Genomic DNA, 25,508 nt, shown 5'->3' on the forward strand with positions numbered 1-25,508 from the left:
CACCGGACGTTCAACCGCGTCTGGTGCCGTACGACGGACCGGCAAGGCGGACTCGGGCTAGGTCTCAACAATTTTCATGAGGACGGGTTTTTTTTGTGCTCTACACCGAGCTCGCCCGGTGTTCCCCTCTGCCGGGATAATGTCCCGTTGTAGGGACGCTCGGAAGAAAAGGGGACACTGCACGAGTCGAAAGAAAAAAAAAAAATTTTCCATTTATTTTTTTTGTATACACATTGCTATTGTCACTCGCCGGTTTGTATATATTGTTCTGTTGTCGCGGTGGCATTGGTTGAGGGTTGCGGATGGTGGTGTTCGCGTCGTGTTGTGTTGTTAGCTTAGTTGTTGTTCTTGTTGTTGTGTTGTGTTACGGGGCACACAGGGAGGGTTTGTAATTTTTGTAGCAGCCGGGGCGGCTGCGAGCTATGTGGTAGGGGGTGATGTAGTGGTGGTATTGACGTGCGCCGACTGTGACAGTGATGGATCACGGGGCGGCGCGGGGTGCGGGGTTGGGCACGCGTTGTGGGCGTGGTGTGGACGCGCGCGCCGGGAGTGACAGATGACGAGGCGGCGCGGAGTGAGTGGTGAGGCACGATGAGATGTGGGAAAAGAGGATCGTAGCCAGCACCCGGCGATTGGTCGAATAAGTGGGTGCTCGCAGCGACGTCCGCAGGTGGGGTATAAAGGGGGACGCGCGAGAGCACTCGGGGAGAGTTACCCAGTTGAAGACCCGAAGACGGAGCTGAAGACCTAGTGAAGCCGAGTAGCTCAGTGGCGTTAGTCGCCGAGTAGCTAAGTGGATGTTGGTCATCCGAGTAGCTCAGTGGGCGTTAGTCGCCAAGTAGCTAAGTGGGTGTTTGTCACCCGAGTACTAAGTGGATGTTGGTCATCCGAGTAGCTCAGTGGCGTTAGTCGCCAAGTAGCTAAGAGGATGTTGGTCATCCGAGTAGCTCAGTGGGCGTTAGACGCCAAGTAGCTAAGTGGGTGGTTGTCACCCGAGTACTAAGTGGATGTTGGTCATCCGAGTAACTCAGTGGGCGTTAGTCGCCAAGTAGCTAAGTGGGTGTTTGTCACCCGAGTACTAAGTGGATGTTGGTCATCCGAGTAACTCAGTGGGCGTTAGTCGCCAAGTAGCGAAGTGGGTGTTTGTCACCCGAGATACAAAGTAGGTGTTAGTCACCTGTAACCAAGTTTGATAAAATAAAGAGTGTGTTACCCGTGAAGTCGTCTCCCGTGGAGTTACTACATTACACATACATCGTGTGCGTGTGTATATCGCGCGTGTGCGTATATTGTGTTGCGCGCATGAGCCCGAGCGTGTATGTTGCGTGCATCGCGAGCGTTGCGTTGCTTCCCCCGCGTGTATTTGTGATGCCCGTTGTCCGGGCCCACCGGTAGCTGCGACCGAGCGCCAGCGTGTACGAGCTTGCCAAGCGCTACAACCTGGAGGTGTCGCTCTTCGAGCGCCTCGTCAAGAACAGCGTCCCCTTCGCCCGGCTTAGCATCCAGGTGAGCGCTGCGCCACACCCGGCCGCCGCACGCCGTTACGGCACTCTGAACTAAGACTAAACTAATTTTATTGTGCCAGGTAAGGCCCACTGAGCTGTATAGCTCTTTTTCAGAAGCGGCCCGGCTATCACAAATGATGGCTTCTCATGTGGAAATTTATATCAGCCAGATAATGTGAAAGCCCGTTGCTTCTAAATGTGGGAGGGAAAAACTGGAGGACCCAGAGAAAAAGTCCATGCCACCCACAGTGAGAGAGCCACACAAACTCCAAATATACAGTAGGCATCAGGGTCGGAATCGAACCCACGAACTCCTGCATACCAGGTGAGGCAGATAACATTTCGCCACCGTGAGAGCCACTCGCCTTCGTTGCCGCCTCCTTCACACGCTGGATTTGGAATCCAGAGGTCACCGGCGTGGCAATTGAAACAACGGCGCCAGTTCCCTAAATCCACCGCACCACGCACCAACCACCACCTCTGTCCACCGAGTTGAAGGAATTACCTCTCTGGCCTCTCTATGTGCTGGGTAGAAGGGCCATGGCCTGAAACGTCCCCATTTATATATTTTTATTTGTTAGGCCACAAACTGCGTTATTGACGAACGTGGCGAGGTTTGTTTTGTCAGATGGGGGTGTCACAGTTAGTCAATCGGCAGGTTTCCTATCATGGTGGGGTAAAATGTGGGTACTCCCACCTCTTCCAAGACATCTGGGCAGTTTGGAAGAGTAGACCAAGATACCCTCTAGAGTTCCCTCCAGTGGAAGTGCTTTTGCCAGCAGTGGTGTGAGCGGGCAATTGCAGAGCTGCGCCCTTAACTCTTGCCTTCAACGTTTCCAGGGTTAGCACAGTGTGATATCATCACCCAGTAAACGTACAACGTTGGGGTGTGGTTTGGGGCGTGGTAGTTGAAAGCAATGTCGGACCAACATTACCCCAACGTTGGCCAAACATTACCCCAATGTCGGCCCAACATTATCCCAATGTCGGCCCCACATTTCAGACGCGAGTGAGATCCAACCGAGAGAAAAGTGTCCTTGGCAAGGGATAGCCGTGCGTAACGAGACTCTGTATTTTCTGCATGCTCACGCACGCGCGCACACGCAGCACCGCATGCGGCCGGAGATCGCGAAGCTGCTGGTGCCGCACATTTACGACCATCTGGAGAACCACCCGTCCGTGCTGAAGTACGAGAACGTGAAGGTGAGGGCCGTGCGCTGGGGGGAGAGATGCCCCGGGGCCCGCGCTCGAATCCGGAATGTAGATGAAGAGTCGATGAACAACAACGCGAGCTGGAAGTGTTCATCGTTCTTACAGAGGGGGTCGTCGCGGATGAAGGCGCCGTGGTAGCGCTTTGCGAGTTCCACCGAACGTCTTGCGCCTCGAATCCACTGATGCCGGACGCGTTGAAAAGTGGAGACGGATTATGAGACAAAAGTAAAGACGGATTATGAGGAGATAAATGCGTCCATGGCTCGGGAGAGGCGTGCGTAACAGGACCCTGTCGTGTTCATTTGAGCAGCACGTTTTGTTTGAATGAAAACTAAGAAGAGGTTTTTGCACTTTCTGCCAATAAAACAGGAGGCGTTCAGGTGTAAAAACACCAAATAGAAACCTTTTGCGAGGAATCAAGTCTGCATTCACCGCACGTACTTGTGACAAAGCATGCAAAGAAACATTCTCTGATAATGTGTGATGCATTGTCTTCAAAACTGATTGGCCTACACCAGAGACAACAGCCTTCTTTATGGCCTAGTCTCACCACCAGTGTCAGACCAGAGGACACCAAAAGGCGAAGAGTACGGAGACATTGCCAGTGTCAGAGCATTTGTAGCTCGGGTCGAGCAGTTATATCTATGGGCCCCTTTTGCCAGTATCATGTTTTATGATCTTATCTACTTATAATCTAATGGGATTCATATAGTATTTTAATAAGGCGCTTTACAGCAATTATACAATTGTACACAGCTATGATAATAATTTGAAAGAAAAAATGGGGTTATTGTAAGTGGTGGTGTAGTTTTGATGCAGTAAAACAATAGGCATTGATAAGGAGGGGTTGGGATAGGTCCTATTCGAAGTTGGGGGGCGACAGAAAGCTGGGGGGCTGAAAAGTAATCGGGCATCGTTGGGAAGACAGAGGGGGGCGACGAGGGGCTCCAGCCCCACCCCCCCCCCCCCCCCCCCCCCACTTTGCCTTTTCTCTTTCGACTCCACTGGCTTTCCGTTTACTACGAAACTATAAAAAAAAATGTTTTACCAGGAAAGGGCCCGCTGAGCTATACACAGGGGGTCCCCGATATACGTTGGGGTTAGGGACCAGAAAGTTGCAACTTATAACGAAACGACGAATCACGGGGAATTTCCCCCCATAGCAAAAGCAACCAAAATACGGACTGCACATGTGTAGTGGTGATACGCGCTGGGGTAGGGATCGTGTGCCAGCGCGTAGTGATTGGCTGTGTGTGTTGGTGACGCGCGCTGACGGTGAAGGATCAGGGGTCAACGCGGGGTCGGGGGTTATGAGGCAGTGATTGGTTGGGTATCAGTGACGCGCGCTGACAGCGATGGGATCCTGGGGCAAGCGCACAGGCGCACGGGGAGCGAGTGACCAGCGAAGACTGAAGACGGAGGAGGAAGAGATAGGGCCCTGCGGTACCTAGTCCCGCTGTCCTGTAGGGGCCGGGGCTCTGTGTGACCCAGAGGCGGAACCCTGGGACCCGGGGCCGAGCGTCCGTGAGAGGGCTGGCCCTTGGGACTCAGAGGTTGTGGCCCACGCCCAAGCTGGGGTGGGCCTGTAGGCTCCACGGACGTTACGGGGCGGAGTGCAGTGTGAGCATGCAGTGTGAGCCATAGTAACTACACGTGTCAAGTGAAGTGTGTGTAGTCAGAGGCATAGTAACTACACGTGTCAAGTGAAGTGTGTGTAGTCAGAGGCATAGTAACTACACGTGTCAAGTGAAGTGTGTGTAGTCAGAGGAATAGTGACCACACGTGTCAAGTGAAGTGTGTGTAGTCAGAGGAATAGTGACCACACGTTGTATCGTGACAAGTCAAGGTTTAATAAAAAGTGTGCTACCCGTCAAGTGGTTTCCTGCCGTCATTCCAATACTTCAACTGGCGTCAGAAGTGAAACAGTCTTCCAGGCATGGATACAAGGAAGACCCGTCGGACTCACGGGATTGACCGCGAGGATAACCTTGACGACTCGGGCCAGCTGGCATCGGGGGGAGAGGACGAAGAAATGCCGACGCCGCAGGATCCGCCGAGGGCACCGGATGAGCGACTGGGGACCAATGCCGTACTCCGCGAGGCGCACTCCCGTCTGGCAGAGTTGCTGCTCGCCGCCGCGTCCATCCTGGCGGAAATCAGCACGTCGGGAGGAGCGGGGACGTCGGCGGACATTCAACAGGGTCGCCCCGCAGATTCCCGCCAAAATGACTGGGCGATTCCCGCCATTTCAACTGCGCGGACATCTTTTGGCGGGAACGGCGAGCACCACGTGGCGGCGGTTCTCCAAGCGCGCCCGCTTACGTCATCAACGCGCGCTGCGGACCGCCATCAGCCACCCGCCATTGGGGCCGCCATCTCGCACACCGTCGGTGCGGCGGAGAGGAACCACGAGGCAGAGGACGACTTCATCTTTCAACAGCGCCTTCCCACATTGTCAGCCTTCAAGGCGGAAGGCGGGGACTAGGGCGCATTCCAGCGCAGGTTTCTGGCGCATCAGGAAATGTCCGCCTGGTCCGACGCTACGGCGCTGCGGGCACTGCCTGCCATGTTGGACGACAACGCGCTCGCGGCCTTCACGTCCGCACAGAGGTCGGACCGCTCCACGCTTAAGGCTGCGCTGGGTCTCATGGCCAAGGTCTACGGACCTCCCTCGGCGTGTCGCCATCACTTTTACGCCCGGCGGAAGGCGGACACGGAGACCGCGCTCGCCTACCGCACGGCGTTGTTGGCTCTCGCCGACGCCGCGTTCCCTCGTATGGACGAGGAGGGCCAGGACGCGATGGTCTTGGAGCAACTGCTCAAGTTGGCGCAGGACCTGGGGGTCCCCATCAACACGGCCGACGAGGTCGATATTTCTTCTTTGCGGGTCGCAACAAGTATACAGGCGCACGAGGTCCTCCAGCGTAAACAGGGGGTCGTCTGCAATGCTGCCGTGGCCTCAGCTCCGGGCCCGATGGTCACCGAGCCCCAAGTCGTCAGCCCACGAGAGGAGGCGTTCACCGCGGGACGACTGGGGGACTGGAGGTCGGGGGGTCGTTCGCCTCTGCGATCGGCCCACAAGCTGGAGCAACCGAGATCTCCGACGACCCTCATCACGTGTTACAACTGCGGCCTCCGGGGCCACGTGGCGTCCGGTTGCCGCGCTCCACGTCAGCGCGCCATGGGACCTCGGCTGGACGACGACCAAGGCCCCAAGTCATCCCTACTAACCCCGGCAAGTCGCAGCGCTTCACATGCTCGGCCTACATGCACGACACACATGGGCCGTTGCGGCGGAGGAGAGCCGGTTAGGGATCGGGGATTCGGTTCGGCGAGGGGGGATCGTGCGGGACCGAGGGGACATTAAATGGTCGGAGTTGGGGCACAGGATAGTGGCTGCGTCGGCGGGATCATCGGTCGTTACGGGATTCATTGACGGGGTCGAGGTCAGGGTGTTAGTGGACACGGGGGCGTCGACGACTATTATATCGGACCTCATTTACAACATTCTCCCCGTCCAATGTCGACCTCTGCTCCCGGTGGACGTGCCATTTTACGCGGCTAATGGGGGCTCGTTGGGCATTGTCGGTCAGATTAGGGCGTCCATTTGCATTGGAGATATCAAATTGTCGGGACCCGTTTTCGTTTCTTCTTCCTTGGCGGTTCCTTGTCTGTTGGGCACAGATTTTTTTGGCTAAAATGCCCATTAAAATTCTCATCGATCAGCGTTGCATTGAACTACCATCGGGTCGCCGTATTTCATTTTTGACGAACCCTACCGAAATTCGGATGGCGTGCGCTACGATACAAGCGCTGGCGACACAGACCGTGCACGTGCCCCCGGGTTCACAGATGTTAATTCCCCTCCGGTTGAGGAAACCATGGGTGGGGGAGACCTCGGAACAGAGCATGCTTTTGGGTCCTTCAAATAGGGCTGTCGGAGGTCTCGATTTGTCGGTGGCTCACACTTTGGTTCGGGCTGACAAGGACCCGTTCGTGATGGTTTTAAACGCTGGGTCGCGGCCGGCCGTTATTCAGCAGGGCACTGTGCTAGCTCACGCGGCACGGGTCCCTGCGGAAGAGCGGCTGGTTGCGCATGTTGATCCAAGCCCGACGCAGAACAATCCAGTGAGGGAGGACCTTGAATGGGTCGATTCGCTGTGCGCGGACTCGAACGATTTGTCAACGGTACAGTTGGGTGCGCTGCGTGCGTTGCTGATAGAATTTTCTGATGTGTTCAGTAAGCATAAATATGACATTGGGTGCACGGACCTGTTGCGCCACCATATTGAAACAGGCGATGCGGCACCGGTCAGGCTAAATCCCTTCCGGCTGAGTCCTGCTGAGAAGGAACACGTTCAGTCGGCCGTCAACGATATGCTGGCGGCCGACATTATTTCGCCTTCTTCCAGTCCTTGGGGAGCACCTATTGTGCTGGTTAAAAAGCAAGACGGGTCCTTGCGATTTTGCGTAGATTTCCGTCGCCTGAATGAAATCTCCGTGGCTGACGCGTATCCGCTCCCCAGAATGGACGAGTCCCTCAATGCATTGTCTGGTGCGCGATATTTTTCTACTCTTGATTTATTATCGGGATTCTGGCAGCTGCCACTCGACGACGAGTCTAAACCTAAGACAGCATTTCGGACTCCAGGGGGCCTATTCCAGTTTAACCGGTTACCCATGGGACTTCACTCCACTCCCGCGACGTTTCAGCGCCTTATGGAATTGGTTTTGTCGGGCTTGCAATGGGATACTTGCTTGATTTACCTTGACGATGTCATTGTTTTCAGTAAAACGTTTGATGAACACCTCCAGCGATTGAGAGGGGTGTTCTTGCGAATGCGATCGGCTAAATTAAAGTTGAAACCAGCCAAATGCCACCTTCTTCGTAAGTCCGTGAGATACTTGGGCCACATTGTCGATTCTTCGGGGATCTCTACCGATCCCGCGAAGACGGACTGTGTCAGTTCATGGCCAACGCCCACGTCTGTTTTGGACGTGCGCAGTTTCATCGGTTTTGCTTCTTACTACCGCCGATTCGTTGAGCATTTCGCCACCATTGCAAAACCCTTGCACGCTCTAACGGCAAAAGGAGTCAAGTTCCGATGGGGACCAGAGGAGGAGGCCGCGTTCTGCTCCCTCCGGGACGCCTTGGTGGGTGCCCCGCCCTTGCGTTATCCTGACTTTACAAGTCCCTTCTTGCTAGACACGGATGCTAGCAACACGGGCATTGGGGGGGTGCTCTCACAGGTCGTTGGGGGAGTCGAAAGGGTGGTCGCCTATGGTAGCAGGGTCTTGTAGCCGGTGGAGCAGCGCTACTGCGTCACCCGTCGCGAGTTGCTTGCTATTGATTTTTTTGTACAGCAATTTAGACCGTATCTCTATGGCCGTCACTTTACGGTCCGGACGGACCACGCGGCGCTTCAGTATTCATTGAGGGTCGCCCAACCCTCGGGCCAATTGTCACGGTGGTTGGAAGTCCTCCAGGACTATCAGTTCACGACCACATACCGTAAGGGGTTGCGCCACACTAACGCCGATGCCCTGTCGCGATTGTCGCCTTGTCACAAATGTGCGTGCTTAATGGGATCGGCGCGCTGTAAACCGCCAGCTGCGGAAAGTATGGGGGCGTTGGCTGCGACCGCGGATGCACCAATCGGGGATGTTCCCGCTACCCCTGAGGGAGAGGACTCGCTGCTCTCACTGTCGCTGATTGAGTGGGGCCGTCTCCAAATGGCTGACAGCTCCCTGCTAGCGTTGTGCCGCAGGGTGGGGGGTCCCGAGGAGGGCCGGGAGCGAACTGGTTCCTGGGTACTTAAGCAGGGCCTGTTAATGAGATGGGACAATTTGTCCCGGCGGCACGCACTCGTGGTGCCTTCCGCTGTGCGGGGGAAAGTTGTCCTGGCCGCACATGAACGCCTCTTGCATTTGGGAGTAAACAAAACGCTTGCTCTGCTTCAGCGTGACTATTATTGGCCGGGGATGGGGAGTGATGTGGTGAATATTCTAAAGGGGTGTGTTGATTGCGCCAGACGGAAACCGCCGCCCATGGCATCAAATCCACCGCTGCAATCTATTCAGGTCTCGCGCACTAACGAGCTCGTTGCGCTCGATATTTTGGGGCCTTTTCCAGTCACGCCTAGGGGTAATAAGTACCTGTTGGTTGGTGTCGAATACTTTACCCGGTGGCCTATGACGTGGCCACTCGCCAACCAGTCGGCGGCGGCTGTGACGGACGCCTTTGTCCAGGGCTACGTCCTGGACAAGGGGGCTCCCGAACGCTTGCTGACCGACAAAGGGAAAATTTTTTCAAGTAAATTGCTGCAAGAGGTGTGCGACCTATTGGGTACTAAGAAGGTGCGTACCTCCCCGTACCACCCACAGACAGACGGGATGGTGGAGCGACTCCACAGGACTTGGACTTCTATGCTGTGCCAGCAGGTGTGTGAGGCACATGTTGATTGGGACCTGCAGGTCCCGGGGGTCCTCGCCGCGTATAGAATGGCCCCCCATGCAGCAACGGGATTTTCCCCATTCTATCTGATGTATGGTCGGGAAGCCGACCCGCCCATGGAAACGCAGCTGGGACTGTCCGCACCACGAACAAATTCGAAATTGGCAGAACATATAAAATTTAACATTCATAAGCTGACCGAGGCACGGGAGGCCGCACGGCTTAATTCGCGGGCTCGCCAAATTGCCAACGAGCGGTTGCGTGCACAGAAGGTGTCCGTTTACGACTGGAAACCAGGCGATAGGGCCTGGCTGCACTGCCCTCAGGCACCTTTGGCTACGTCGCCTAAATTGTTGAAGCCATGGCGGGGACCCATGGAGGTCGTGCGGGTTGCACGCCCCCAGTGTGTTCAAATAAAATGGGGAAAGCGCCGTTGGTTCGTCCACCCCTCCCGACTGAAACCGTTCTCGCCTCCATATTGCCTCCCTTTGTGTCGTGAGGGCCGAGCATGTGACGTGACCGACGACCCAAGGGGGGAAATGTCTCCGCCTGATCCTCACATGTCTCCGCCTGATCCTCACATGTCTCCGCCTGATCCGCTCCCAGGTGTCTCGGAACTGACAGCTGCCGACCACCGGCGGCCGGATCCTCGCGGCGCGGCCGGTCCTTCCAGGCCCGATCCGCGCCGTCCAGGGCTGCCGGAGCCACCGGACGGTCGTCAGCGTCCCGTCCCATACGATGGACCGGCCAGGCGGACTCGCGCTAAGTCGCGCTACTTTTCATGACCAACCGAATGAGGAGCCGATGCGGCCGGAGCGCCTCGTCACTGCGTTCCTCATCCGCTCGACCGCTCTATCACCCCGGTGGAGGAGCGAGCGGAGGGGGGAGGGATCAATAGTCACAGAGACACTGGACACGTTAATTTTCTGGGATTTGCTTTTAGTGTGTTGTTCGTCGGGCTGTACATAGCTTGTTGTCTAGGTGTTGTGTGTTGTTGTTGACTTTTATTGTGTTGGTTGTCGGTTTGTACATAGGTTGTTGTCGGGTGTTGTGTCGTTGTGTTGTTGTTGTTGCGTTACGGGGCACACTGGGGGGTGGGGTTTTTGTTGTGTTGACGTTGTGTTGTGTTGTTTAGCAGCCGGGCCGGCTGCGAGCTATGTGGGAGGGGGTGATGTAGTGGTGATACGCGCTGGGGTAGGGATCGTGTGCCAGCGCGTAGTGATTGGCTGTGTGTGTTGGTGACGCGCGCTGACGGTGAAGGATCAGGGGTCAGCGCGGGGTCGGGGGTTATGAGGCAGTGATTGGTTGGGTATCAGTGACGCGCGCTGACAGCGATGGGATCCTGGGGCAAGCGCGCGGGGATTGGTCAACTAAGGGGGATGCTCACGTCGAGGTCCGCATACGCTCCGTCTCCCGTGAGCGGGGGCTATAGAAGGTGGTGCGCACAGGCGCACGGGGAGCGAGTGACCAGCGAAGACTGAAGACGGAGGAGGAAGAGATAGGGCCCTGCGGTACCTAGTCCCGCTGTCCTGTAGGGGCACCCAGAGGCGGAACCCTGGGACCCGGGGCCGAGCGTCCGTGAGAGGGCTGGCCCTTGGGACTCAGAGGTTGTGGCCCACGCCCAAGCTGGGGTGGGCCTGTAGTATCCACGGACGTTACGGGGCGGAGTGCAGTGTGAGCATGCAGTGTGAGCCATAGTAACTACACGTGTCAAGTGAAGTGTGTGTAGTCAGAGGCATAGTAACTACACGTGTCAAGTGAAGTGTGTGTAGTCAGAGGCATAGTAACTACACGTGTCAAGTGAAGTGTGTGTAGTCAGAGGAATAGTGACCACACGTGTCAAGTGAAGTGTGTGTAGTCAGAGGAATAGTGACCACATGTTGTATCGTGACAAGTCAAGGTTTAATAAAAAGTGTGCTACCCGTCAAGTGGTTTCCTGCCGTCATTCCAATACTTCACATGTACACTGCCTGCACTACACATAATGTACACACATTTATAACCAATTCTGAGTAAAAAAAAACACTTATTTGAAAACCATTTTTATGAGTGTTTCAAAGCAGCCCTGTACACTTTAAATCGTTTCATGACATTTTAAAGCAATAACTCGAACAGAAAACCATTCTTAGTGTAAAAAAGGCAGACTCTTAAACAGCATTTAAAAAAATTCCTTAACCTATCATTTTATACTCTTACCTTGAGGAGTGGATGAGTCGTGTTGAAGTGTTGCGACGATATTTTGCGATAAAGTCTGTGCCGATTAAAACGAGAACTCGTAGCTACGCACGCGAGAGAACACGATGGGACTGAGAAGATGGCGGCGCATGCTCGAAATCCGAGTTGCACAGTACCTCGACACCCCCCACCCCTCAGAGCCGAGTTAAGCCGTATACACACACAGCCAGTTACCGCGTGTGTGTGGTCTTGCTCGGCTGCACTGCAGTCTCGAATGACGTCACGAAAACTTGGGACTGTGTCGTCGCTCAGGCTCGATCGTCTCATAACGGTGGCACTTCGGCTTTCCGGCGGGTGGCTGTGGCCATCTCCATTCGTTTTGCGTCCATCGCTAACGTTGCTGACGCTGTTGAGAATAAGAATATTGTATTTATACTGGAGGAATCCGATCAGTTCTAAAGCTCTTTTTTCACAGATGTCCTGTAAGGGACATTGGGCCAGAATTGTATAACAAACAATGCAAAAACACGGCATGAGTGCAAAGTATAGGAAAGGTACACAAATCACTTTAAATGTATGCAGAAAAGTAATCAAAATAATGTATTGGCAGGGCATCGCCACGAACCTGTACTTCGTGCAGCACTCTCACGCGGAGGTGGAGGTAAAGGACACCAAGAGCCGGCAGAACCTGCACGAGGCGGACTTCGTGGTCGCGCTCTGCAAGCACCTTCTGCTGCAGGGCTACGCGCAGGAGCGCATCACCGTGCTCACCACCTACACGGGCCAGCTGCTGGCGCTGCGCAAGCGCTTGCCGCGCGATCGCTACGGCGGCGTGCGCGTGTGCGTCGTGGACAAGTACCAGGGCGAGGAGAACGACCTGGTGCTGTTGTCCCTCGTGCGCAGCAACGCCCGGGGCCAGACGGGCTTCCTAAACATCGACAACCGCGTGTGCGTGGCGCTGTCGCGCGCGCGCATCGGCTTCTTCATCGTGGGCGACGCAAAGATGCTGTCAGCGGTGCCCCTCTGGAAACGCGTGATCGGTGAGCTGCACGCCGGCGGGCGCATCGGCCCCGCGCTCATGCTGCGCTGCCAAAACCACCCGGAGCGCGAGGCGGCGGTGGTGACCGCCAAGGACTTTGCACGGGCACCCGAGGGTGGATGCGAGCTGCTGTGCGAGTTCCGGCTGGACTGCGGGCACGTGTGCACACGCAGCTGCCACGCGGAGGACCCCGAGCACAAGAAGTTCGAGTGCCAGAAGCCGTGCAGCCGCACGATCTGCGAGCTCGGGCACCGGTGCCGCAAGGTTTGCCACGAACAGTGCGGGAAGTGCACGGAGCTCGTGGCCAAGACGATGGCGGCGTGCGGGCACGAGCAGATGATGCCGTGTCACGTAGACACAGCGCGCTTCTCCTGCCGGGTGCCGTGCCCGAAGCCACAGGCGTGCGGCCACGCATGCCCCCGTCTCTGCGGCAATAATTGCCTAGCCTCGTGCGTGGAGCTGGTGAGAGAGAGGCAGGTGTGCGGGCACGAGTGTGACGTGCCGTGCGGCCGCAGGCACGAGCCTAGGCCGTGCCACGCGCGCTGCCAGACGGCGCTGGCTTGTGGCCACGCGTGCCACGGGAACTGCCGGTGGTGCAAGAACGGGCGGTGGCATGCAGCGTGCGGGGAAGCGTGCGAGCGCTCGCTGCCCTGCTCGCACCAGTGCACCGCGCCGTGCGCGGCGCGTGGCTGCCCCCCGTGCGCGCTGCGCTGCCGTAACCGCTGCGTGCACAGCGCGTGCGCGCGGCCGTGTGGCCAGCCGTGCATGCCGTGTGCCGAGCCGTGCGAGTGGCGCTGCGAGCACCACATTTGCCGGCGACTGTGCTACGAGGAGTGCGACCGCCCGCGCTGCGACAAGCCTTGCCGCCGCCGCCTGCCGTGCGGCCACGCGTGCGTGGGCTACTGTGGGGAGCCGTGCCCCTCCAAATGCCGCATTTGCCACGCCGCCGAGGTCACTGAGATATTCTTCGGGAACGAGGACGAGCCGTCCGCGCGCTTCGTCGAGCTGGAGGACTGCGAGCACCTCGTCGAGGGCACGGGACTCGACCGGTGGATGGAGACGAGCGAGGACGGCGGCGGCGGGGGCGCGGACGACTGCGGAGAGACGCCCGTTGTCGTGAAGCTCAAGGAGTGCCCCAAGTGCAAGACGCCGATCCGGCGGAACCTGCGCTACGGCAACATCATCAAGCGCACGCTCGGGGACATCGAGGCCGTGAAGCGCAAGCTGTGGGGCAGCGACGAGGAGATCGCGCAGGCGAAGAACCGCGTGCAGGAGATCCTCGCGAAGGTGAACCCCAAACCGCTGCCCGCGTCACCGCTGCGCGCGATGCTCAACTTCCGCTACCTGCTCCTCAGGGACAGGACGACGGTGTCCGAGTGGAATATCCCGACGGATTTTCTGAGTGCGCTGCTGGCAGGAGAGCTAAACCTCCTGCAGGTGAACACTCTGGAGAACAAAGCCACGCTACTGGCGGACATCGCCAAGCTGAGGCCGGAGCTGTCGAAGATCAGTACAGAGAGGAAGGAGGTAGTCAAGGAGGCCCTCGACAAGCTGGTGGAGTGGATGTGCGAGCAGCAGACGGCCGGGCTGACGGAGCAGCAGCTGCAGGACCTGCGGACGGAGACGCTGCGTCTGAGCTTCCTCATCAAGGTGCAGGCGGGCATGAGCGTCGCCATTAGCGTGGCCAAGGTGTCCGACGCAGCAACTGCGATCAGCGAAGAGATCATGAAAAGTGAGCGTGTTTCCAATTCAATTGTTATAATCGTCCTTTGTTGTTGTCATCGCCATCATCATCACCTTCTCTTACTGTCATCAAAAAGAGCTAATCACATGTTTGGTTTTGCGAGTTAATTTGGCTACATTCCAGCTCTGCGAATGAAATGCAGAGCTGTACCGTGTGTTGTGGTGATGTCTGACGCTTTGCTCCGCGTGCCGGGAGCTTCTTCACTTCAGTTGCCAATGAAGTTCCCAGCAGGTCGGACCAATATATTTTGACTATATTTTTTATTTCACCAGGTAAGCCCGACTGAGCTCTATAGCTCTTTTTTTCCGAAGCGACCTGGCCATCATAAATTATACCTCAACGAAGTGGCTTATCGCGTCGAAATGTATAGCAGCCAAATAATCTACATGCACGCTGATTCTAAATGCAGAAGGAAATACCGGAGGACCCCGGAGATATGTCATACAGCACAACCGCGAACGCCTACGTAAGCGATCTAACCGGAGTGCCCGATCATTCCATCCCTCTGCTGTGCGCACGCCTAGCTCTCACGAACAAGCGGAGGTTCGGGCCCGAGCAGGAGAAGGAGGTGCGCCGGCTCGCCGAGAGCCTCCAGGAGGAGCTGCCCAAGAGCGGCCTCGGCATCTCGGACTCGGAGCGCGCGTCCATCGTGAAGGCCATCGGCCTGACGCCAGGCCACTGGTACAAGTGCCCCCGCGGCCACGTGTACGCTATCGGCGAGTGCGGCGGCGCCATGGAGAAAGGAACGTGCCCCGAGTGCGGCGAGCAAATTGGCGGGGAGCACCACAGCCTGCAGGCCGGCAACGCGGTCGCCACGGAGATGGATGGCGCGCGGCACGCCGCCTGGTCGGACACCGCCAACAACATGTTCAACTACGACCAGCTGCGCGATTTTCCGTGACGCGTCACGGGCCCAGGAGCTGCAGTGTGGAGCCAGCATACGGGAGGTGGGGGGGTCGGGTAAACTCGCCGATGCGTGTTCGTTGTGGTCGTACAGCGTAAAGGCCGTAATTATAATATATTTTGGTGGGAACACATCCCCCCCAATATTCAAATATGCTAAAAATATCCCCCCCAATATATTGAAGCCGATGCTTGACTGCTGTGGGTAGGTACAATCAATGTCAAACACTGTACTGCCTCTCCATTTCATTCCTTTAAAATGTATTAAAAAGTGGAAAACTAGAATGTAATGAGTGTTACGTAGGCTACATCACTATCGAGTGGAAACAAACGTTTTTAGTGAAAACGGGCCAATTCCCGATTGCCAATCAACCATCACTAATGTCAGCTATCATAGCTAAGTAAATTACTTGGAAAGTTGATTAGCCACACATTCACCCAGCGACCAACAATGGCGCTCACGGGCGTATTCAACTAACGTTAATGTCTTTATTACGTTATATTTGTCAGAAAGCCCACGTGAAGTCGGAGTAAAGTGTCAATCATTTATGTTTCGCTGCATGTGTAATATACATTTGTAGACAGTCGCTTTCATTTATTGCATATCCGTTTAGTATAGTGCAGGGGCGGTTTCTTCATTAGGGCGATTGGGCGACGCACCACCAATGTCATTCAACCACAGAGTCACGCTAGCCGTCACTGTGCCTCTGGATATAGTCCAATCAGCGTCATGTCACGTTCTGTGGAGTACCGCCTCTTTTTGGGCGATTTCACTCCGGCTGAGAATCGGCCCGAATGGTCCCATAGACTTACATTCAAAGATGTTTTTTTTCGAACGGGGGTGCTGCAATGCATTCTCTATGGCTTCTGGGAGGGCATGCACTAACGTGCTTACGTCATCATACGTGCTAACGTCATCATACGTAAGCACGTTTCATCCAACAATATAATTTATCGCCACCTAGTGGAATCTTTAATAAAATAAACTTGAGTGGTTTGTTTTAATAGTGAGTATATAAACAAACAAGATGTATTGTAAGAGTCACTTTATTTTTCATTAATATTAAAGAAGTGAAGTTGCCTTTACATGCTTAAGCTGTTAATTTATTCATTGCATGGGTGGACCTTATCAATCATCCAGACATTTGCCCCCCCTGAGAGATTTTGCAGGAGCCGCCACTGGTATAGTGTATAGCTGTACTTGCTTATGTGTTTCTTTGATTATGTGTTTCTTTGATTAAAGTGCAAGCAGTTTTATTACATTCAGCTTCCATTCACAGTGAGTGTCATCATGAGCAATTGGAAGGGTGGCAGTGACATTCGTCAGTTTTTGGGCTGCTTCAGAAAAGAAGAAAAGTAAGTTGAGAGCAGTGAGAAAATGAGTACCAGTCAGATTGTAGTGGGTTTGACTGAAGCGCACACTCAACTTGGAGGCAACACTTTATTAACACATAACAACCAACTGGAGCATTATACGCAGGGTGGTGATCACCGTTCCTAATCTCACTAACACTCGGGGAATACTACACAGCATGACCCGGGCAGGTAACGGGCTGCCGGCTCTAAAGAAAGCTGTCTCTGGTGTGGACCAATCAGTTTCAAAGACAATGCATAAATTATCAGAGTATTGTTTTTTGTTTGTATTTTACTGCAAGTATTGTAGTTAATGTAAGCATGATTCCTTGCAAAAGGTGTCAGTTCTGTTGCCAGAAAAAAAGGGGAAAACCCCTATTAGTATATTTTGGTACTGACAAAGGAGGTCCCATGATGTAAACCACTTTGTTGGGCTATTATTTGTTGCCAAGTTGCTTCTGAAAAAAAGCTACATAGCTCGGTGTGCCTTATCTGATAAAATACAAATAATTTAGTTTAGTTTTATATTTTAAAAAGGATCTTTCACAAGTGGCGTTATTATTTGTCACCTGTGATAAATTATAACACATTTTACGTGTTTGTAAAACTGTGCTTTACCAATGAAGTGTTGCTTGCCTAGTGTTTAAAATTGGCATGCGGGAGTGTGGTGTTGTTAATCTCACACTTTCTGTGCTGTGTTGAGGGAAATGGTATCATGGCTACAGAGGACTGGAATAGCAAAACAGCCAAAAAATGTGAAATAACTGAAAAGTACATGGCCAGCTGCTTCACATGGTGCCTTAAAGACCTCTTGGTGGTGTTTTTATTCGGAACAGAGTCAGGCCATGTGTAATGGGCACATTTTTACAAATTTAGCTGCACATTTACGTTATTTGGTGAAACCGCAGAGCAACATCACCCCCCGTACTGGCAAACTTTACCCATCCGTAAAACGTGGGCGCCTTCGTGGTGGCTATGCAAGTGGCGCAGATGCCGATGACGAATGTACGCGCTGTTATATTGCATTATTTTGCAGTAACTCGACCAGCGATGGTACAGGGGTCTGTAACCAAAATAATAAGGGCAATTTTTTTCCCACTTTGGTAAAAAAAAAAAATATTTCAAGAGCCGCACAGCAGTCCTTGAAGAACCGCATTCGGCTCCGGAGTTGCAGGTTGCCGACCCCTGAGCTCGCACTTGTTCAAAGCAAATTGACGTCAGTGCCTTCGGAGATGTTGCGCTTTTTGGGGTTATATTATTCCATTGTTTGCAAAAAAATTTAACCCCGTAGGTTTTCGTAGCTGATTTTAATCCCAAATGCTTTTCCGAGTTGTTTTTTTCCGGACGGGTCTGCGTGTCGAAGAATTTCTTCTCTTAAAGCTTCCGCCATGCACTACTGTGCAAACTCAACACACAGTTCGCGAACGGGTTTAATAAAATTGTTAAATCTCACATTGAGCCTATTAGTGTCACTTAATATATGCATACTGTATGTGCACCGTATAACTATGCATGTATGTTGAACCTCTTTTCGTACCGTACGTAGCCAACTGTGCTGATCAGAGGTGCGGGGGAAGGACAATAAAATAAACACTAAAAGCAGTTCCAAAAAGTTTAGTTTTCCATCTAGATTTAAAAGTGCATAGTTCCAATGACTTCCTAATGTCGGAAGGAAGACCATTCCAGACAGCCACAGAAGCGTATCTGAAAGTGCACGATGTCGTGATCTTTTTGTTCGATGGTGACCACACTCGAGTCTTTTGTTCAAAAGAAGTGCCACTCCAAGTTGTTTGGCAGTTTCCTGCCCCGAGTGGGGAACTGTCCACCCCTCATGATGACTAGAGCCAGAACCGGTCCACCGGGCCTCCTGTATTCCACAGTGAGCCAGGCGGCAGAGGTGGGACAAAGTCATTGTTATGCAAGTCCAAGTCGAGTCGCAAGTCATCAAATTCATGACTCGAGTCTGACTCGAGTCCAAGTCACATGACTCGAGTCCACATCTCATAGGTGGGACAAAGTCATTGTTATGCAAGTCCAAGTCGAGTCGCAAGTCATCAAATTCATGACTCGAGTCTGACTCGAGTCCAAGTCACATGACTCGAGTCCACACCTCTGCCAGGCGGTACCGGTCCATCTCCCAACAGAGGAGTGGCAGCCTCTCTTAAGCAACGAGAGTCGGAAGGGGTTCAGTCTGGCCCTGCCAGATGGAGTTTGACCAGAAGGTGTCTTAAATGCCTGTCCCCTGGGGTCTCCAGCACGAGATTATGTCGATGTTTCTACCGTGCTGCTTTGTAGAAGTGCCAGGTCGAGGGGTTACCAGCCCTTTGCACACACTAACCTAGCAATACACACAACCCCCCACACACACAGCTTGCAACACTTACACAAACAGCCTGTATCGCCAAGTATCAAGGCCTACACGCAACCTGTATCATACACAGCCACTGTACGCCCTTTATTACGCCAAGCTATACAAACAGTACACCACGCTACTACACACTATACAGTCACACTTGGCTGTACCGCACAATACTGTACACAGTGCAATACATTAAAAACACAGAAATATACAGACACGAACACGCGTACGTACACATACAGACACGAGGACACAACACGAGAATACAAATGGACGTGCTGGCGATACTGCACACTGACGCAGCTTCACAAACCGGTTCTCATAAAAGTGTAAAATAACAAAAAATATAAATCTGTTTTGTCAGTCTTTAATCGACCCTGTCGCTAAGTTTGAGTCTACTGAGGTAAATATTGATCGGTGGTTTGTTTTGGGTCCGGGGCAGGCAATTTTTTTTTTATCGATTGTCTTCAGGACTGGGTTGCTGCCAAAACGCAGGCCAAGCGGCAACAAGTCGCCACTGTGTCCAGGGCCTACGGAAAACTTAAAGGGCCTTCGAAAAAAAATGTTGGCCGTGCTTTAAGGTGTTGTTTGGATGATTTTTGTTTAAGCAAGATACTTTCTTGAATAAATATATATAGCAAGTGTAGTGGGTTCCACGGAGACTGGAGACGCCGTCTTAGAGGCAACACGGTTTATTTATAAACTTTAATAACAAGACTCCCCTTAACTCCCACTATCTATGGCTAGCGTGGCCTCACACTGGGTTAACCGGGCCCTGAGCCCTCCGGCTATGCTCGGCCCCGGCCCTTACAAGGACGTCGGGTCCCAGGGTCCGAGCTAGGCTGGTCTTCTTTCTTCGTCTTCAGAACACTGCCCCGAGTTGTGCTTGAGGTGCCCCTTTTATCTACCTCCCGGGGACTCCCCGCCCCCGGTACCGCCCCCTCTCTGGAACCTTCCAGGGGACTCTGGAAGAACCCCCCAACCCCTCACCTGGGGTCTGGGCGGGGGGAGAACCCGCCCCCGCAATGGTCTGGCTCTCCCTGACCTTCACCAGCTCAGGGTGGCACCCCCTATGGGCCTGTGCCCGCAACTGCAGGTAAGTGTATATACGGACGGGATACGATGTGCATTTCCGACGCTACACAAGGATGAGCACAGTGTATGTCTATACAAAGAGGCAGAGTCATGTCAATGTTTTTTTTGTTCATAAGATGAGAGAAATTAACGCCGGAGATGAACTTTTAGAGATTCTTTCATTGGAAAATTATCAATAACATCTTTAAAAAAAATTCGCACAATCTCATTCTCAATAGAGAGTGGTGCAAGGGAAGACAAGCGGCGGCGTTGTTGTTGTGCTACGCGTGAACCAAGCGAGTGGCATCGACGGTAGTCGTGACATGTGCAGCGGTAGCAGCTGTCGAAAGTTATCACTGAAGGCCTACGAAAGAAAAGTGCCCAGGGCCTACAAGAACCTTAATCCGGCCCTGGCTATACGACAACAGCCTGTGAAGCTTCGTGTTCAGCCGCTCATAACACATTCCTGCGCAGGGTTGCTCGGTCAATGGCTAGGGTCAACGGCGGCGACTGTGAGGGCGGGCACAAGCCGGCGTGAGTAGGTTAAACGTTGAGTTTTATAAGGGCACCACGGGGTGACCAGCCCCACCCCACCCACCCCCACCCAGCCCCTCCCCACCCAGCCCTTCCCCACCCTCCCCACCCAGCCCTTCCCCACCCTCCCCTCCCCACCCAGCCCCACCCTCCCCACCCAGCCCCTCCCTGCACGACGGACGGACACAATAATCCCCTGTGGGCTGGTGTAACCAGGAGGTTCTTACCAGTATAAACGTTCGTCTTCCAACTGCTTTAACATCACGAGAACTGATTTTGAAGCAACACCACCTCCACTCCGCAAGAGTTTCTGACCGCGATTGCGAATCACAAGAAACTAAATAATTTCAGATTTGTTTTGTGTACCGGTGTACTGCTGCTAATACTTTCACGTGCTGCACACAGACGCACGTGCTGGCTCACAGACGGAAGCAAACCACGGAGAAAGGGGCCGTCCATAAATGACGTCACGCACCTAGGGGGGGGGGGTCAGACATTTGTGACGATGTGTGACGAGGGGGTTGAGAAATGTGACGTCACATCAAAATGCGCAACTTTAAATATAAACACGTTCTACTTAATTAAATAGACTTTTTGATAAATTCTAGATTTGAAGCTTTCGTGACTGCAATGATTCATATTCTCAGGTTTTTTCGGTAAAGTCACGTAGGTAAAACATTAAAAGTAATGAAAGTAAAATAAAACAAAACAAAAATAAAAATAAAATTCACGACGTTTCGGAGGCAACACAAGTCTCCGTCATCAGGTGGGACCGTCACAGCCAGATTAGCTGCATCAAGTGAAGCAATGATTCAAGATGTAATCCCTTATAAGCAAGTTGAAGGGGGGGAGGAGAGGGGGGGGGGAGTTCATCAGAATGTGGTAGCCAATGAATGGAACGTATCGGGAGGGAGAGGGGTGGGAGGGGGAGGGAGCCAACAAAACATTTGGCGACGGCTTGGACGCGGCTGCTGCGCACGCCAACACAATGGGCAGAGAGGGGGGAGGGGAGGTCTGATACACATGATAGAACAAAGGAACGAAAATGCCCATGTTTATGTAGTGGTGGTATTGACGTGCGCCGACTGTGACAGTGATGGATCACGGGGCGGCGCGGGGTGCGGGGTTGGGCACGCGTTGTGGGCGTGGTGTGGACGCGCGCGCCGGGAGTGACAGATGACGGGGCGGCGCGGAGTGAGTGGTGAGGCACGATGAGATGTGGGAAAAGAGGATCGTAGCCAGCGCCCGGCGATTGGTCGAATAAGTGGGTGCTCGCAGCGACGTCCGCAGGTGGGGTATAAAGGGGGACGCGCGAGAGCACTCGGAAAGAGTTACCCAGTTGAAGACCCGAAGACGGAGCTGAAGACTTAGTCGCCGAGTAGCTAAGTGGATGTTGGTCATCCGAGTAGCTCAGTGGCGTTAGTCGCCGAGTAGCTAAGTGGATGTTGGTCATCCGAGTAGCTCAGTGGCGTTAGTCGCCGAGTAGCTAAGTGGATGTTGGTCATCCGAGTAGCTCAGTGGGCGTTAGTCGCCAAGTAGCTAAGTGGGTGTTTGTCACCCGAGTACTAAGTGGATGTTGGTCATCCGAGTAGCTCAGTGGGCGTTAGTCGCCAAGTAGCTAAGTGGGTGGTTGTCACCCGAGTACTAAGTGGATGTGGGTCATCCGAGTAGCTCAGTGGGCGTTAGTCGCCAAGTAGCTAAGTGGGTGTTTGTCACCCGAGATACAAAGTAGGTGTTAGTCACCTGTAACCAAGTTTGATAAAATAAAGAGTGTGTTACCCGTGAAGTCGTCTCCCGCCGAGTTACTACATTACAACTGGCGTCAGAAGTAAACCTGTCTTCAAGAAGTATGGACACAAGGAAGACTACCCGTACCCACGAGCGAGGTCGGGATGACGACGGCGTACCGGGGACACCGACCTCGGGAGTAGAGGACGAGGAGTTGCCGCCGATGCAGCACTTCGCGGTGATGGCCGACGCTCCGCTTGCCTCCGACACCAGCCTCCAGGACGCGCACTCCCGGTTGGCGGAGTTGCTACTCGCCGCCGCCGCTGTCTTGGCCGACATCTCCGTTCCGGCGAGCGGAAAAACGGCTGCGGGGGTCGTGGAGGAAGCGACGTTGGAGGATTCCCGCCAAAAGGCGCTTCGCGCCAAAAGTCTGGAAGTTGCCGCCGTTTTTGGGGGGCCGCCACCGATTGGCGGGAAAGACGGACGCCACGTGGCCGGACACCTCCGCGCAGCGCAGCCCACGTCATCAGCGCGCGCCGGAGCCCTCCATTTTGCGCCTGACAACCGAGCCGACATTTTACACAACTCCAGCGGAGCGCGGGAAAATCTCTCCGACGTCGACGACGATCGGGTCCTCCAGCAAAGATTGCCCGCGCTGTCGGCGTTCAAGGCGGATGGGGGCGACTGGGGAGCCTTCCAACGAAGGTTCCTCGCTCATCAGGAGATGTCGGGGTGGTCCGACACCACTGCCCTGCGTGCGTTGCCAGCGATGCTTGACGACGACGCGCTTGCAGCCTTCACATCTGCTGCAAGGTCGTCCCGCTCTACGCTCCAGGCCGCACTACACCTGATGGCGAAGGTGTTCGGGCCGCCCTCCACGTGTCGCCACCAGTTCTACGATCGGCGGAAGGTGGCTGGGGAAACGACGCTAGCCTACCGCACGGCACTACTCGCCTTGGCGGACGCAGCTTTTCCCCGCATGGATAAGGAGGGGAAGGACGCCATGGTGACGGAGCAGCTGCTGGTGTTGGCCCACGAGTTGGGGGTCCCCATCAACGTGGCAGACGAGATGGAGATCTGCTCCCTGGCGATCGCCACGAGCATTCACGCGTACGAGGTCCTCAAACGCAAGCCGGGGGTCGTCTGCAAATGGCCGGGGAACGCGGCACTGGCCGCCACGATCGCCGAACCTCAGCCAGCTGCGGTGCAGGAGCAGGCCTTCGCTGCATCGCGTCCGGGGGAGTGGAGAACGGGAGGTCGTTCGCCCACACGTTCGCCCCGCAAGCTGGAGCAACCGAAACCTACGACGTCCGTCGTCTGCTACAACTGCGGCCTTCGGGGTCACGTCGCAGCCGGGTGCCGGGCCCCGCGTCAGCGCGCCGCAGGACCACGTCGGGACGACGACCAGGGCCACAAGTCATCCCAACAAAACCCGGCAAGTCGCGGCACCTCACACGTTCGGTCCACAAACACGGCACATTCGGGTCGCCGCTTCGCGGTGGGGGGTTCGCGGCTGGGTGCCGGGGGTTCAATTCGGCGAGGGGGGTCCGTACGCGGCCCGCAAGCAGTCGAGTGGTCCGAATTGGCCCACAGGATCGTGGCTGCGTCAGCCGGGTCGTCCGTGGTAACGGGGTTCATTGACGGGGTTGAGGTCCGGGTGCTTGTTGACACGGGTGCGTCGGCCACCATCATCTCGGACCTTATTTATAACATTCTTCCCGTCCAAAGTAGACCCCTTCTGCCAGTAGACGTGCCATTTTATGCGGCGAATGGGGGATCCCTGGGGATCATCGGCCAGATTCGGGCGACTATTTGCATTGGTGACATTAAATTAGCGGGCCCTATTTTTGTATCATCATCGCTGGCCGTTCCCTGTTTGCTAGGTACGGACTTTTTGTCAAAAATGCCCATCAAAATTCTTATAGATCAGGCCTGCATAGAGCTTCCGTCAGGTCGGCGGGTTGCCTTCTTGTCGAGCCCTATCAAAGTGCGCACGGTTTGTGCGACGGTGCAGGCGCTGGCGACTCACACTGTACGGGTGCCCCCGGGATCGCAAATGTTAGTACCCCTTCGGTTCAGGAAGCCACTCGAGGTGGGTGCGGAGGCACAGGGGGTGCTGTTGGGGCCGTCAAACAGAGCCAGTAAGGGCCTCGACTTGGCGGTTGCTCAAACCATGGTGAGAGGGGACAGTGAGCCGTTCGTAATGGTCCTGAATACGGGGTCGCGGCCGGCCGTAATTGCGCAGGGAACGGTGCTGGCTCACGCCGCGCCGCTACCCGTTGAGGAACGGCTCGTGGCTCAAGCAGATTTTACTGTCGAGTCGCATCCTCAAAGTGATGAGGGGACTGAGTGGTTGGACTCGCTGTGTGCGGGTTCTGCTAACTTGTCCGGGGTGCAATTGGGAGCATTGAGGGGTTTGCTCATCGAGTTTGCTGACGTGTTCAGCAAACATAAGTACGATATCGGCTGCACTGACCTGTTGCGCCACCACATAGCTACAGGGGACGCGGCCCCTATTCGTCAGAATCCCTTCCGGCTCAGCCCGGCCGAGAAGGAACATGTGCAATTGGCGGTTAATGATATGTTGGCGGCCGATATCATTTCGCCCTCTTCTAGTCCGTGGGGTGCTCCTATTGTCCTAGTAAAGAAACAGGACGGGTCCTTGCGGTTTTGTGTCGATTTCCGCCGCTTAAACAAAATCTCGATGGCGGATGCGTATCCGCTCCCCAGGATGGATGAGTCGCTGGATGCCTTGGCGGGAGCGCAGTTTTTTTCCACACTCGATACCTATTTCTGGATTTTGGCAATTGCCACTCGATAACGAGTCAAAACCTAAAACTGCTTTTCGGACACCTGGGGGCCTATTTGAATTCAACCGTTTGCCCATGGGCTTACATTCCGCTCCCGCCACGTTCCAGAGACTCATGGAATTGGTTTTGTCGGGCCTCCAATGGGATACCTGTTTGATTTATCTTGACGATATTATCGTCTTTAGTCGGACTTTCGAGGAGCACCTCCAGCGACTGAGAGCGGTGTTCCTCAGGATGCGTTCCGCTAAGCTTAAATTTAAACCGGCTAAATGTTTTCTGCTTAGGGAATCGGTCAGGTATTTGGGCCATATCGTGAGTCGTTCAGGGATCTCGACGGACCCTGCTAAGACGCATTGCGTCAGCTCATGGCCAACGCCAACCTCGGTCACGGAGGTTCGTAGTTTCATTGGTTTTGCCTCTTATTACCGTCGTTTTGTCAAGCAATTTGCCACCATAGCCAAGCCCCTGCACGCTTTGACGGCTAAGGGTGTGAGGTTTCACTGGGGGGCAGAGGAGGAGGCTGCGTTCTGCTCCCTCCGTGACGCTTTGGTGCAGGCTCCCCCCTTGTGTTACCCCGATTTCACACAACCGTTTTTGCTTGACACGGACGCCAGCAAT

The 25,508-nt window shown here is 54.5% G+C and overlaps 1 protein-coding gene across 2 annotated transcripts in view; it reads left to right on the plus strand.

The window, feature by feature from the left end:
- LOC144735223 (NFX1-type zinc finger-containing protein 1-like) overlaps positions 1 to 16,287 on the plus strand; it is a 40,903-nt gene extending 24,616 nt beyond the window's left edge. For both annotated transcript variants that reach the window (XM_078617702.1, XM_078617703.1), the window contains exons 12-15: positions 1,396 to 1,506; positions 2,613 to 2,708; positions 11,957 to 14,117; positions 14,654 to 16,287. In XM_078617702.1, the coding sequence (XP_078473828.1) occupies positions 1,396 to 1,506; positions 2,613 to 2,708; positions 11,957 to 14,117; positions 14,654 to 15,030 (2,745 nt within the window). In that variant the 3' untranslated portion in view covers positions 15,031 to 16,287. The remainder of the gene's footprint in view (positions 1 to 1,395; positions 1,507 to 2,612; positions 2,709 to 11,956; positions 14,118 to 14,653) is intronic.
- Positions 16,288 to 25,508: the final 9,221 nt, after the last annotated feature.

This window comes from Lampetra planeri, chromosome 54 (genome assembly GCF_965212315.1).
Source record: "Lampetra planeri chromosome 54, kcLamPlan1.2.h2, whole genome shotgun sequence".
NCBI lineage: Eukaryota > Metazoa > Chordata > Hyperoartia > Petromyzontiformes > Petromyzontidae > Lampetra > Lampetra planeri.